Source organism: Mustela erminea, chromosome 8 (assembly GCF_009829155.1).
Source record: "Mustela erminea isolate mMusErm1 chromosome 8, mMusErm1.Pri, whole genome shotgun sequence".
Taxonomy (NCBI): Eukaryota; Metazoa; Chordata; class Mammalia; order Carnivora; family Mustelidae; genus Mustela; species Mustela erminea.
In genome coordinates, this window is record NC_045621.1 from 47,221,619 (window position 1) to 47,236,195 (window position 14,577).

Below are 14,577 nucleotides of genomic sequence, written 5' to 3' on the forward strand. Positions count from 1 at the left end.
GAACACTTTAGGACAAAGACTATGTAGAGGATATTTAATATATTTAGTTTTAGATAAGAAATTTAAACCAACATGGAAATATGAATGAAAGGATAGCATACAAATACTGTATATTCTAAGAAAATAGAAGGAATGCAAGAAATATATGGGAATATAAGAGAGAAGGAAGTAGGAGAATATCGTTGATTATAGTACTGATAATAGATACTACTGAAAACTTATCCACCAGACTGTGAAATTTGTAAGACATCACAAAAGATGTCATTACAAAGGAAACTAGTAGAGCAAAAGACAGAACCTCATAAGTACCTATAGAAATAATAATAATAATAATATTATTATTATTATTAATAATAATAAAAGAGCAAACAAAACAAATCTCAGGGAGTAAAATCATATTAAATATACATAAAAAAACATAATAATTATATAACATAAAAATGGCACAAAACATACCAGCCATACCAATATATATGGGATTAACATGACTATTATACAGAACGAAAAATAAGATTTTGAATTTGGTAATTAAAGCAAATCTCAATCCAATACAAGCACAATAAACACATCTAAAACAACATAATTTAGAAGGACTAGGAGTGGATGGTGGGCAGACATGTGTTGACAAAAACATGAAGAGTGCCCAAGTGGCCCTGATAATGGACAGGGTTGAATTCAAGGCCAAAGCATTCCATAAAACAAAGATCATTCTATAACAACAACCTCAAAAGTCACAACAAAATTCACAACAGCTATAAATGGCCAGCACCAAGTGACACAACCAAACACATAAAATGGAGATCATGCTAGTGTAAGGGGAAACAGAAACATGAATAATAGATTTTAAAACACTACTCTGAGAACAAGATAAAAAAATAAGTAAAATACAAAAATATATATATTTAGTATAATCTTCAAATAAATAAAAAACTATCCAGATGAAAAGATTATTCTCTTAGCCACATAAGGAACATCCACAAAAACCAGTCATATAATTGGTCAAAAAAGTATCAGTAAATATCATAAAACAGGGATATTATGGATGTCATTCTCTGATCATTCTCTGATGCCACAAAACAATACTTCCAGTTGGAGAACCTAAAATCTTCCATTAAGTAATTTTTATATAAATGAGAAAATACAAACATAATATGAGAATTTGTGAAAAATCATAATAATGGAAACACTATATTGGATAGATTCTGTGCAGAACAGCAAAAATAGGTCAGAGGAAATTCCATAGCCTTAAACATTGGTCTATACATAAAAGAATGAAAATGAATAAAATACTCTACTCAAGCATTTAGCCAAGAAACCATCATTCAAGCCAAACAAAACATAAGGAGATAAATAAAGGGATAAAAACTATCTCTGGAAACTAACTCAGGAAAGGAGTTAATTGAATTAATAAATTAAAACCCTGGGTCTTTGAAAAAATAAGCATAATAAACCACCAGACAAATAATGGAGAAAAGATGAAAAATAGTACAAAATACAAAATTAGAACGACATTGAAAAAGATCCATAAGGGGAGGAGCAAGATGGGGGAGGAGCAGGAGACCTAAATGTCATCCGTTCTCAGGAGTTCAGCTAGATAGTTATCAAACCATTCTGAATACCTACAAACCCAACAGGAGATAGAGAATAAAGAAGGAGATGATGGAGAATAGAGAAGCTGAGCAAAAGAGAGTCCAACTACTGGACCACCACAAGGGGAGAATTTGAGAGATAAGTCATACCATAAGATGAAACAATATTAGAATAATTGGGTTTCCAGAAGAAGAAGAAAGAGAGAGAAAGGCTGAAGGTATATTGGAGCAAATTATAGCAGAGAATTTCCCTAATTGGGGGAAGGGAACAAGCATCAAAATCCAGGAGGCACAGAGAACCCCCCTCAAAATCAGTAAAAATAGGGCCACTCTCCACCATCTAATAGTAATGCTTACAAGTCTCAGTGACAAAGAGAAAATCATGAAAGCAGCTCAGGAAAGAGGTCTGTAACATACAGTGGTAGAAATATTAGATTGGCAACAGACTAATCCAGAGAGACCTGGCAGGCCAGAAGGGACTGGCATGATATATTCAGAATGAAATGAAAAAATATGCAGCTAAGAATATTATATCCAGCGAAGCTGTCATTGAAAATAGAAGGAGAGGTAAAAAGCTTCCAGGACAAACAAAAACTAAAAGAACTTGCAAACACCAAAGCAGCCTTATAGGAAGTATTGAAAGGGATCCTCTAAGCAAACAGAGAGCCTAAATCTAACAGATCTGAAAGGAACAGAGACAATATACAGTAAAGGTGACCTTACAGGCAATGCAATGGTACTAGACTCATAACTTTCAATAAATACCCTGAATGTAAATGGGCTAAATGCCCCCAATCAAAACACACAGCGTATCAGAATGGATAAAAAAATAAGACTCATTGATATGCTGTCTACAAGAAACTCATTTTAGACCCAAAGACACCTCCATATTTAAAATAAGGGGGTGGAAAGCAATTTACCATGTTAAATGGACATCAAAAGAAAGCTGGGGTGGCAATCCTTATATCAGATATACTAGATTTTAAGCCAAAGACTATAATAAGAGATGAAGAAGGATATCATATCATACTTAAAGAGTCTGTCCAATAAGAAGATCTAACAATTTTAAGTATCTATGCACTAACATGGGATCAGCTAATTATATAAACTAATTAATAACAAAATCAAAGAAACAAAGCAACAATGATACAATAATAGTAGGGGACTTTAACACCCACCTCACTGAAATGGACAGATCATCTAAACAAAATATCAATGAGGAATTAAAGGCTTATATGACACACTGGACCAGATGGACATCACAGATATATTCAGAACATTCCATTCCAAAGCAACAGAATACACATTCTTCTCTAGTGCACATGGAACGTTCTCCAGAATAGACCACATCCTGGGTCACAAATCAGGTCTCAACTGGTACCAAAAGACTGGGATCATTCCCGGCATATTTTCAGACCACAATGCTCTGAAACTGGAACTCAACCACAAGTAGAAAATTGAAAAGAACTCAAATACACGGAGGCTAAAAAGCATCCTACTAAACAATGAAAGAGTCAACCAAGAAAAAATTTAAAAAAATTTTAAAAATCCATGGAAACAAATGAAAATGAAAACACAACTGTTCAAAACCTTTGGGACACAGCAAAGGGGTTCCTGAGAGGAAAGTATATAGCAATACAAGCCTTTCTCAAGGAACAAGAAAGGTCTCAAGTACACAACCTAACCCTACAGCTAAAGGAGCTGGAGAAAGAAGAGCAACGAAAGCCTAAACCCAGCAGGAGAAGAGAAATGATAAAGATCAGAACAAAATCAATGCAATAGAAACCAAAAAGAACAGTAGAACAGATCAACAAAACTAGGAGCTGGTTCTTTGAACGAGTTAATAAGATTGATAAAGACTTGCCTAAAAGGAAAGAGAAAGGACCCAAATTAATAAAATCAGGAATGAAAGAGAAAAGATCACAACCAACACCAAAGAAATACTAACAATTATAAGAACATATTATGAACAATGATACACCAGCAAATTTGGCTATCTGGAAGAAAGGGATGCATTCCTAGAGACATAGAAACTACTAAAACTGAACCAGGAAGAAAACTTGAACAGACCCATAATCATTAAAAAAAATTTGGAGCAGTCATCAAACGTCTCCCAACAAACAACAGCCCAGGGCCAGCTGGCTTCCCAGGGGAATTCTACCAAATATTTAAAGAAGAATTAATACCTATTCTCCTATAACTGTTACAAAACATAGAAATGAAAGGAAAACTTCCAAACTCATTTTATGAGGCCAGAATTACCTTGATCCCCAAACCAGACAAAGACCTCATCAAAAAAGAGAATTACAGACCAATACCTTTGATGAACACAGATGCAAAAATTCTCACCAAAATACTAGCCAGTAGGATTCAACAGTACATTTAAAGAATGAATCACCATGACCAAGTGGGATGTATTCCTGGGCTGCAAGGTTAGTTTAACATCTGCAAATCAATCAATGTGATACAATACATTAATAAAAATTAATACATATTTTACTCAGCTTTTGATAAAGTACAGCATCCTTTTTTGATCAAAACTCTTCAAAGTGTAGAGATAAAGGGTACATACCTCAATATCATCAAAGCCATCCATGAAAAACCCACAGTGAATATTATTCTCAATGGGGGAAAGACTGAGAGTTTTTCCCCTAAGGTCAGGAACACGGCAGTGGTGTTCATTATCACCACTGCCATGCAACATAGTACTAGAGGTCCTAGCCTCAGCAAGCAGACAACAACAAAAAAATAAAAGGCATCCAAATTGACAAAGAAGAAGTCAAACTCTCACCCTTTGCAGATAATATGATACTTTATGTGGAAAGCCCAAAAGACTCTACTCCAAAATTGCTAGAATTCATCCAGGAATTCAATAAAGTGTCAAGATATAAAATCAATGCACAGAAATCAGTTGCATTTCTATATACCAACAACAAGACAGAAGAAAGAGAATTAAGGAGTCGATCCCATTTACAATTGCACCCCAAACCATAAAATGCATAGGAATAAACCTAACTAAAGAGTCAAAGAATCTGTACTCAGAAAACTATGAAATACTCATGAAAGAAATGAAAGAAATAGAAGAAGACACAAAGAAATGGCAGAAAATTCCATACTCATGGATTGGAAGAATAAATATTGTGAAGATGTCTATGCTACTTTGAGCAATCTACACATTTATGCAATTCCTATAAAAAACCCATCAACTTTTTTCAAAGAAATGGAACAAATTATATATATATATATATATATATATATATATATATATACACACACACACATATATATAAAGTGACAATTTATTTATATATATTATATATATTATTTATATATATTATATAATATATAATATATGGAATACTATGCAGCCATCAAAAATAAACTGAAATCCTGCCACTTACGATGGTGTGGATGGAACTAGAGGGTATTAGCTAAGTGAAATAAGTCAACCAGAGAAAGATATTTATCATATGATCTCTCTGATATGAGGAATTTGAGAGGTAGTGCAGGGAGTCATGGTGGGTAGGGAGGGAAAAAATGAAACAAGATGAAACCAGAGAAACTCTTAATCTCACAAAACAAACTGAAGGTTTCTGGGGGTAGGGGAGAGGGGGAGGGTGGCTGGGTTATGGACACTGGGGAGGGTATGTGCTATGGTGAGTGCTGTGAATTGTGTAAGACTGATGATTCACAGACCTGTAACCCTGGGGCAAATAATACATTATATGTTAATAAAAAAAAGAAAAAGATCCCTAAAAACATGAAGCTTATTTGCACACCTCTATGCAAGCAAATTTGAGAGTAGAATTATAATTTCTAAGTAAAATACAGTTTAGCCAAATCAGAGATAGAATTCTTAACCAAACTGATTTTTGTGAAAGAAAGGGAAAGTTATCAAAGAACAAATTCAGAAAGAAAGAAAAGGGGGAGAACGCAGTAGGCCCAGATTGTTTCACAGGTGACTCTGCTAAACTGAGAGCAAGAACAGTGCTAGTGGAGGTAACTTATTCCAGAGCATAGAAAACAGGAGAGAACTCCCGCTCTTCATGAACTCAAGTGTGACATTAATAGGTGCATCATAAAAAGAAAGACATTACAAGACAAAATCACCTATGAATATGAGTTAAAAATACTAAATAGAGGGGCGCCTGGGTGGCTCAGTGGGTTAAGCCTCTGCCTTCAGCTCAGTTCATGATCTCAGGGTCCTGGGATAGAGCCCCGTATCAGGCTCTCTGCTCGGTGGGGAGCCTGCTTCCCCCTCTCTCTCTGCCTGCCTCTCTGCCTCCTTGTGATCCCTCTTTCTGTCAAACAAATAAAATCATTTAAAAAATACTAAATACAATATTATTGGCTAGATGACAAACTCCATTAAGAAAATGGTGTACCAGGACCATATGAGACTTAGGTGAAGATACTATTCACTATTAAAAATCTATTTACAGGGGCACCTGAGGGGGTCTGTGGGTTAAACCTCGGTCATTGGCTCAGGTTATGATCCCTGGGTCCTGGGATCAAGCCCCAAATCGGGCTTTCTGCTCGGTGGGGAGCCTGCTTCTCCCTCTCTCTCTCTGCCTTCCTCTTTGCCTACATGTGATCTCCGTCTGTCAAATAAATAAATAAAATATTTTTTAAAATCTTTTGACATAATGATCATATTGACAGTCTAAACAGAAAAACCACATGGTTATTCTCCAGACACTAAAACACTTTTCACAACATTTAATGGACTGTTCAGTAATGATGCCAGAAAACAGGGATAGAGGGACACTTCGCTGACAAGATAACATACATTCCCAAGCCTGACTCAGCCTATTCCTTACTGGGGCATTCAGGGGACCCCTAAGATCAGGAACAAGATGGAAGCCAGCTCTCTACTAATCCACACTGTGTTGGAGGAGTTATCCAATGTAACCAGCAAGAGAAAACCACAGAGGCAGCATAAAACAAAAATAGAGGAAGAAGTCAGCTGTGTCTATTTTCAGATGAAAATCACATTCTAGAAACAAGCAGGCATTGCAAATGAACACATACAAAATGGTAAAATGCCAGGGAGGGAATTTGGCAATTGTCACTTTAGAAACTGACCCCGAACACATACATCCAACTATTTAAAAACACAGTTGCTCAAAGTTATTCATTACCACATTATTTTAGTTGCAAAATATTGGAATTCATATTAATGTGTATACACAGAAGACTGATACCCGAGAGAGTGAAGATATAGAATATATGTGTGTGTGAGTGTGTGTGTGTGTGAGTGTGTGTGTGTGTGTGTGTGCACGCGCATATATCTGATGTGAAGTGCAGGTGTTTAAAGGGATGAGGGAGAGTTCAATGAACTGATACAGAGTCGTTTCTGGGATACTTTGTTCACAGAACAAAGGAACATGTGTAACATGGTGTATAGGAAGGGAGAAAAAAAAAACAAAAACATGAGGTTGGTGAAGTTTGCAAAAAGAAACACAGAAAGTCTAGACTAGAAACTAGTGAAAGTGAGTGAAAACTCAAACCGCCCAGAGCTGAACAGGGTCCCCTGCATATTTCAACAGATGCCATAAGCACCCCATCCGGTGAGCCCAGTGGCACTTGGCCACAGTGTCCCAGCGACACAATCTCAGTTAGCAGGAAGCCGAGAACTGCAGACATGTCTGACATTCCCATTGCAAGTCTGCTTCTGCAGTGAGCAACTGCATTTGGACACTAGTCTTTGGACATCGTAGGTGTAAAAGAGCAAGAGCACTGATGTTGTTGGGAGCCTGGCATTCTGCAGAAGAGAGGAGATGCAGGATGGAGATAAAATATGGGATCTCGGCAGGCAGAATAGAAGCCTGGGCAGGGATGGAATCAGCAGTGGGAGGACCAAAACTTTCTTTGGTCTCAGGTACATTCAGTGCTTACGACATCCCCACTCGCCCACTGGAGTCCAAAATGAGCAGCGCCAGTGGGGTCAGGAAAGAGCTCGCCTCACATCAGGTCTCTGTCTGCTAGTCCCTGGTAGGAGTGCACAAGGAACCCTATCCGCTGTCCAGGCACGAGCGAGGGACACCCTCCTCTACTCTGCCCCTAAGAGTACAGGTGCTTGGCTGGGAGACTCCCCCACATCCCTGAAATGTCTATGTTTTCCCGGACACAGGACACTCTGATCGGCAGTCCACCTTTACAAGGAGAACTGAGGGCTTAAGCTCGAGGCCCAAGGTCTGGACAACCTCATGCCTGTCCCCATGCTTGCAAGTGAACCAGAACCAGAACCAGAACTGGGGCACCATGCCCCACCTACACCAGGGTACACGGCGCCTAAAGGCAGGTTCCCGCGCCCTGTGGGCAGACTCCAGGTCTCCTGGTCATTGTTGTTCTCCAGGATTGCTTGATTTATTTTGGGTCAAAATCTTAGCTGGAGGAATTATATGAATAGTTCAAGCTATTTTTCCAAAAGGGAGGAAAATGTGCCCTCTGAAAGCTTTTGCACAAATCTTATTCCTGTGGTAACGTTCATCTTTGCCGGCAAACGGAATTCTCATCTCGGGTGATTTCTCGACTCTCTAGTGACCTGAGCTGTTCATGCCGATCAAACATAATGCAGTCACTCTGTCAACCCTTCCTCTACTGAAAACAGTGCTCTCAGATTAGCAAGAGAGCTCCTAGTTTCTAAAAGATAAACTTTGGTCCTATAAAGTCAAGGGGTTTCATTTTAACTCATGAAGAACTGTAACTTCTACCATCCTTTTGGAGATAAAGACTAACTTTTGCATCCGAAATGTTCTTAATAACTTAGTGTCATAGTTGTTTTGAAATTTGATTCTTTATTAAAGAGACCACGTGCTTTGTGAATACAAGACAGATAAACATGGGGAGCGGTCCCTTGGGTGTAAGTCCTGAGACATAAGCAGGAGTCCACGTTGATACAGTCCACTGTGAAAAGAACCACAGAACCCTGACACCCTCCACGGGATTTCAGGAGGACAAAAGCAAAAGCATGGGAATTAGATTAACTAATGAACCGTGGAATACTACATCAAAGACTAAGTATGGACTATATGGTGGCTAATTGAACATAATAAAAAATAAAAATAAATAAAAAAATCACAGCGCTTCCAAGAAAAATAAAGACATGGTTTTGCGCCCTGTGAGCAGCTCAGGCACAGCCTCCCGCCGAGGGCTGAGAGCGGCCTCTAGTGCCCGCTCCGGTGGCTACACTTGGGCCACCGTCTTCCCTCAGTTACCTTCCTGCTCTCTCTAAAGGTGATTTTTCCAGGCTCTGTTTTTAAGAACAGTGCCTGTGCCGCTGCCGGGCTTGCACCTTTCTGCAGTGTGTGCTGCCGTCCCGTGTGAGGACGTCATGCTCATGCGGTTCCCAGAAAACACGGATCCAGTGAAGTCCCGACACTGGTGCGGCACCTGCACACGGGAACCGAACAGCCCCGGGGGTGGGGCGGGGGCGTTTGACTGACCCAACGGTTCCAGGGGGACCCAGCATCCTGGGTGTCCCAGCCCCGAGGAGAGGACAGGGGCCCCTCTGCTGCAGCAGCCTTGGTGTCAGGGACGGTTGTAGCCTCTGCTCACACCCCGTGCAAACACCGCTGGGTGCCTCCACCCTCCCGGCTGGACCCCAGAGCCTGAAGGAGGCGGGGGTCACAGGAGCAGGGAAGGAGGAAGCCCCCATTCAGGCAGAGGGGCTCGGCACTCTGTCTTTACAGGGCTCAGCACTTGTCAGGAAGGGATATGTTCCCCTGACAGAGATTTTTAGCCAAGTACAACTCCAAAACTTTTGTATGTAGCATGGGTAGGAAAATTGGGTTCTCCTGAATTATTCTGGACAATGCCTTTGCGTTAGACCCACAGAACAAGTCTAGGAACAAGGACTCGGGTATCTGAACCTACAGAACAGGATCCTGAATGAGGTAGAATGAAACAGTGTCATCGTCCAACACTTAAATAGTGACTCTCATTTTATGGGGAGCAGAGGAGGGTTATTTATTTCTTCCTGTAAATGAAAAGAGTCTTTCTGTGAGAATGGCAGGCTTTCCAGGGCAGCTGCATGAGGCTCTCTCGAAGGTGAGCACCCCAGGTCGGCCCCAGCACAGGAGGCATTGGAGTTGCCCCAGGGGCCCCCTCCCTCTAGCGCAGCTGCTCCCACAGACCTGTGAGCTGCCACAGCCAGGGAAGCTGCACAGCCTGTCACCTCGCGTCAGACCTAATCTCCAAAGTGCCAGGTGCCATCCTGGAGAAAGAAGCCCACAGAGACACCACCTGTGGTGTGTCCCCCAAGATGTCCCTCTCACACTGAACTTGAGCCTTCTTGATATATTCAAAGACAGGGAAACCACAGTACTGCTTTTGGACAAATTCACGAAAACACTCCCTGAACAACATGGCCTATATCAGAGGAAAAGAAGTGAGAAGAAATGTGTCCTATCTAGGGATGTTCTTGAGCAGGTTCTGATCTGATTTCTTCAAGATGGCTCATTTCCAGAAACATGCACTGCCCTCCCAGCTCTAAATACTAACAATCAAATAAAAACAACAGTGTTTAAAGTTTGGGGAGCGCCCCATGCAAGTTGTAAGTCATCTGCTGTGCTTACCTGTGTCTCCTGCTGTGGCCGCACCCCAGCTCTGCACGGACAGAAGGACGAGTGCCCTGACAATGGCTCCAGGGACCGACCCCATGTTCCTGGTCCTGCTCCTGGAGGCCCCCAAAGCCCGGAGCTCCAGCCTTCGGAGTCTGCTCAGTGCGAGCAAGCTGGCACCTGTCTCCTGGTTTCCGGAGCTCCTCCTCCTGTCCCCCCTCCCTCCTCCACCCTCGCTCTCACTCCCTCCTCCCTTCCCTTCCTCCCATCGCCCTCTTCTCTCCCTCCCTCCTCTCACTCCCTTCCTCCTCTCTCTCTCTCCCTGCCTCAGTCCTGCCTCTCTCTGGCCTGCATCTACCTTTCCTGACCCCTTCCTGAGCCCGGACCCCCAGGAACTGTCGCCTCCACATGCAGGGACCCCTCATAGTGACAGGTGGGAGTCAGGTGCTGCAGACTGGCACCTGCTGGTTTGCTTACACACCCAGACTCCCCCCCCCCAGCTTCCCTCACCAACAAACCCCAACCCCTCCCCTGCAGAGGAGGGAGGCTGCCCTCTCCTGGGTCCAGGACCCACATCCAGTGAACCTGTGTAAGTGTTAGCTCAGAAGAGGCAGAAGGGGGAGAAACGCAGGGGTCCTTTGTCAACCTAGGCTGCCTGTGTCTGGAAGAAGAGCATTGTTGTCTGATTATATAAAAAGTGTTGTTTCGGGCTGGGGCATTTTCACCACCTAAATTCCAGTGATGGCATCAGAGGCTTGGGAGTGGAAGGCAAGAAGACCACCCCGCACAGTGGGAGAGAGGGTAATGATTTCTTATTTCCATGGTGGGAGGGGTAAGATTATACCAGTTCTGTGAATCAGATGGGTTTACTGACTAAATTCCAAGTTTTTAAATGAGCTCTGTCTCCTGGGAGTGTGCTCCCACCCAGACCTGCAGTGAGAGCCACCCAGGTGGGAGAAAAGGGTGCAGGAGCTGGGGAAAGCCTCAGGGGTCTGTGTCTGAGAAAAGTTGTGAGTCAGTGGCCTCCTCCAGGGACAGGAGTACTTCTTGACCAGAACGTTAAGCGTGGTTAAGGACACTCAGTGATGTAGGCATCTTAGGGAGCAGGGAGCAGTCCTGGGATACACAAACAGACTTACTACCTTCAGCAGGTGAGGAGGCGGGACCTTGGGTTGAGGCATGGGGAGGCTCAGCGCCCCCCCCCCCGCCCCGTGTCAGGGGTCAGGGAAGACGCCTGTCCACAACACACCTGCCAACCTCTGCCAGTGAAAAGACCACGAGTTCTCATCCCATAAAAACCCTGTATCAGGTTTCTCATGTGGAGATAATTCAGAAAACAGGATTAAAAGGGATCAGACCATGTATACCTTAAAGTGAAAATTGACTAGGCATTTGGTCTCTGGTACATTTAGGGACAAGGTGGGATTTTGCACAAGAGAGAGGTGGTCACACAAGGGGGTAAACGACTCCAACGTGAAGCACGCCCCTGCTCTGGAGATGAAAGCCTCTCTGTCCAGAGCACCAACAGCCACCTGCAGAGCTAGGACAAGAGGAGCCTGGTGTGGAGGCATGGTCTATGCTCCACAGCGATCCCGGGCAGGTGTCAGGTCAGGGTCTATGCCCACAGCAGTCCTGGGGCAGGCATGGAGCCACACTGTATACCTGCAGTGGTCCTGGGGCACTGCCAGAAGGCCAAGAGGATCCCACCTGCCCCAGGACGCACTGCAGCTTTGGACAGCCCCACCCATCACCAGTCCCTGCCCAGGACCTATCTGAAGGCTGTCCCAGGGTCCCAGGCACCCATGGCAGAGAGTGCCAAGCACACCAGAGGTTCCCCGCCACCCCCTGGTGCCCAGAAGTGAGGGGGCAGCCACTCAGAGCATCCAGAGATAAGATGGCGGGCAAGGAGCACCGTCTTCAGTGGGGTGACAGACCTTCGGAACCCCGAGAGTAGGCACATTCCTGTTCTGCTCTTTAGAATCCAGGAGTCGGCACTCCTCATGAGAGCAGGTGTATTTCTAGTTCCTGTGATGCCCACTGGAGACCTCAGCTGGGCACTCTTCCCATGACATGGCAGGAAGTCCACAGAGAGCCGGCTCATGGGCAGGCAGGGATGAAGGGCTGCAGACAGGGTCTGCCCAAAGCGGGACTTTGAGGTTCCAGGCTGCCACTGGCACAGGCTGGGAAAATGGGGGGAGGGTGCACAGGTGTGTGTGCCCAGGCTCCCTGCGGGGAGAGCCTGCAGCTGGAGACACCTACCTGCATTCCCACAAATGCACCTGTTCCAGCTTCTCACTCAGCAGCACACCCCTGTCAATTTTTAGCATTTTCTGTTTAAAATTTGGAATGCACTGAATTTATGCTTTCAAATGGCAAATAGCTTTGTCTTTCTGTTCCATCCTCTGATGACTGACGTTACTAATGGTGGAACACAGTGGTCTGTGCAGATAGAGAACAATTTGAGTTCTTCCCTAAGCTCCAGGAAATGAGCAGCAACACATACACAAGCATACACGCACATACACGCAGACGTTCACACGTGGGCATACACTTCCACATGCACGCACGGTCACCCACATTCCTGCGCGCGCACACACGTTCAGTTGGGTGCATGTGCACACGCTCACTCATTCGCTCGTGCTGACTTTCTGTCTTCCAGAGACTCTCAGATATCGAGACCTGAGATGGATTTCGGAGCCATCCCATCCAATGTCTTGACAAAACACCCCAAGGAAGGTCACCTCGCAAGCTTCTGCCAATTTCTGGCTTCAGGAACCTGCTGACATTTATTAAGGGCCTACAGTGTGCCATGGGAGAGGGGAGGAGAAACCCATTTCCTTACATTCCCAGAGCAAACCAGAGATTGACAATTTCATTTGAATCAACTACGTGAGTTCCAGAAAAGATGTTTTCTAATATTACGAAGGACATCTCAAAGAAAAAATTACCTCATCTCTTTGGGGAAGAGAAGACAGGTTTGTATTCCCTTATTTTTCCTTTAACAATATAATAATAATTATTATTATTATTATTATGCCAATAGTAATAATTCCTTTAACAATATAATAATAATGATAATTATACCAATAATAACAAGTGGCATAAGATCCAATCCCTTGTGAAGGACCTGGTGCCCAGACCTGAAACCTCACCCCATGACTCAGAGCCCAAGCAATCCTCGCACTCTGCACCCCTGGGAGAAGCAATGGGACCCCCTCTGAGCCTCTGGCCCCAGGATGGGGTGCGACACAGGTGATTGTTGTTTTTCTTTAAAGTGTAGGTTATTGTTACAGGAAAATCTATTATCGTGTTAACGGTAGTCAGGTATTAAAGGCATTTTTAAAAATTAGAATCTTCACTGTTGAAATTATGAGTCTTCATGAAACTCAGCTAAGAAAAATGCCAGGAGCAGATATTCACAGTGTTTTCGGCCTCATCAAACAATTAAAGAAAGAGATCATTCAGAGAAACGTTTCCTATCATAGGAAAACCAAATTGACAATAAATATAATAAATTCTATGCTCGGATACAACGCACACATTTCCGAGTTCAGGCGTCTGAGGAGCTCACGCAGGCTGAGTGTGACATCTGTGCAGGAGAGGCTGGTGGTCCACACGGGGGTCCACAGCCCGCCTCTGTCTTCTCTCCTTGTGGCTGCGGCCATCTGCCTCTGGGAGCTGAAGTTTGGGCAATGTTCCCTGTCACCTTCTGCCCCAGGGACTCAGAGTCCTTCCGAACAACTGAATGCCTAAAGTAAACTTGGTTTTGTTACAATTGCTCCTTCCAAGCTGTAACATGTAAATCAAAATTAGCGAAGTTAGTTGCTTTGCTAAAACTATGCTTTGGACTAGTCAGAATTTTGGAATTTAAAGCTCTAGAAATGCACGTTGTTAATATTTTTTTAACCCAAATTGTTGTAAAATATTGATTTAACTCACAAGAGAAAGTGAAGCCTACAGGCAGTATCTGAGTCTCTAGCACCGGTGGGTGAAAAGCAGCAAACACAGCAGATAAAAATAGTTGCGCGTCCTACTGTTTCCTAATTGAAAAGCAGCCAAAAACACTGAAAGTTCTTGCTTCTCTAGTTAACAGAAATAAGTAGTATTTTGATTTTATTGTGACTGCTTGTTATGTAATTCAAATAGAGTTACAAAGGAGTAGGGTTGTAAGAGCAAATATTTTTATTTTAGTTTGTCATTTAAAAATTTTTTTTTTATTTTTAAAGAGTTTATTGATTCAACAGAGAGTGTGAGAGAGAGAGAGCACAAGCAGGGGGAGCAGCAGAGGGAGATGCAGGCTTCCCACTGAGCAGGGAGCCAGATGCAGGGCTCGATCCTAGGACCCTGAGATCATGATGACCTGATCCAAAGACAGATGTTTTGCTGACTGAGCCATCCAGGCGTCCCTAGTTTATCATTTTTAT

General features: G+C 43.1%; 1 protein-coding gene across 1 annotated transcript in view; it reads right to left on the bottom strand.

The window, feature by feature from the left end:
* The window catches only part of LOC116597576 (contactin-associated protein-like 4), a 132,232-nt gene extending 121,918 nt beyond the window's left edge, over positions 1 to 10,314 (bottom strand). Inside the window, exon 1 of the mRNA XM_032355501.1 lies at positions 10,169 to 10,314. Coding sequence (XP_032211392.1) covers positions 10,169 to 10,253 — 85 coding nt within the window. The 5' untranslated portion in view covers positions 10,254 to 10,314. The remainder of the gene's footprint in view (positions 1 to 10,168) is intronic.
* Between the last annotated feature and the right edge of the window lie 4,263 nt (positions 10,315 to 14,577).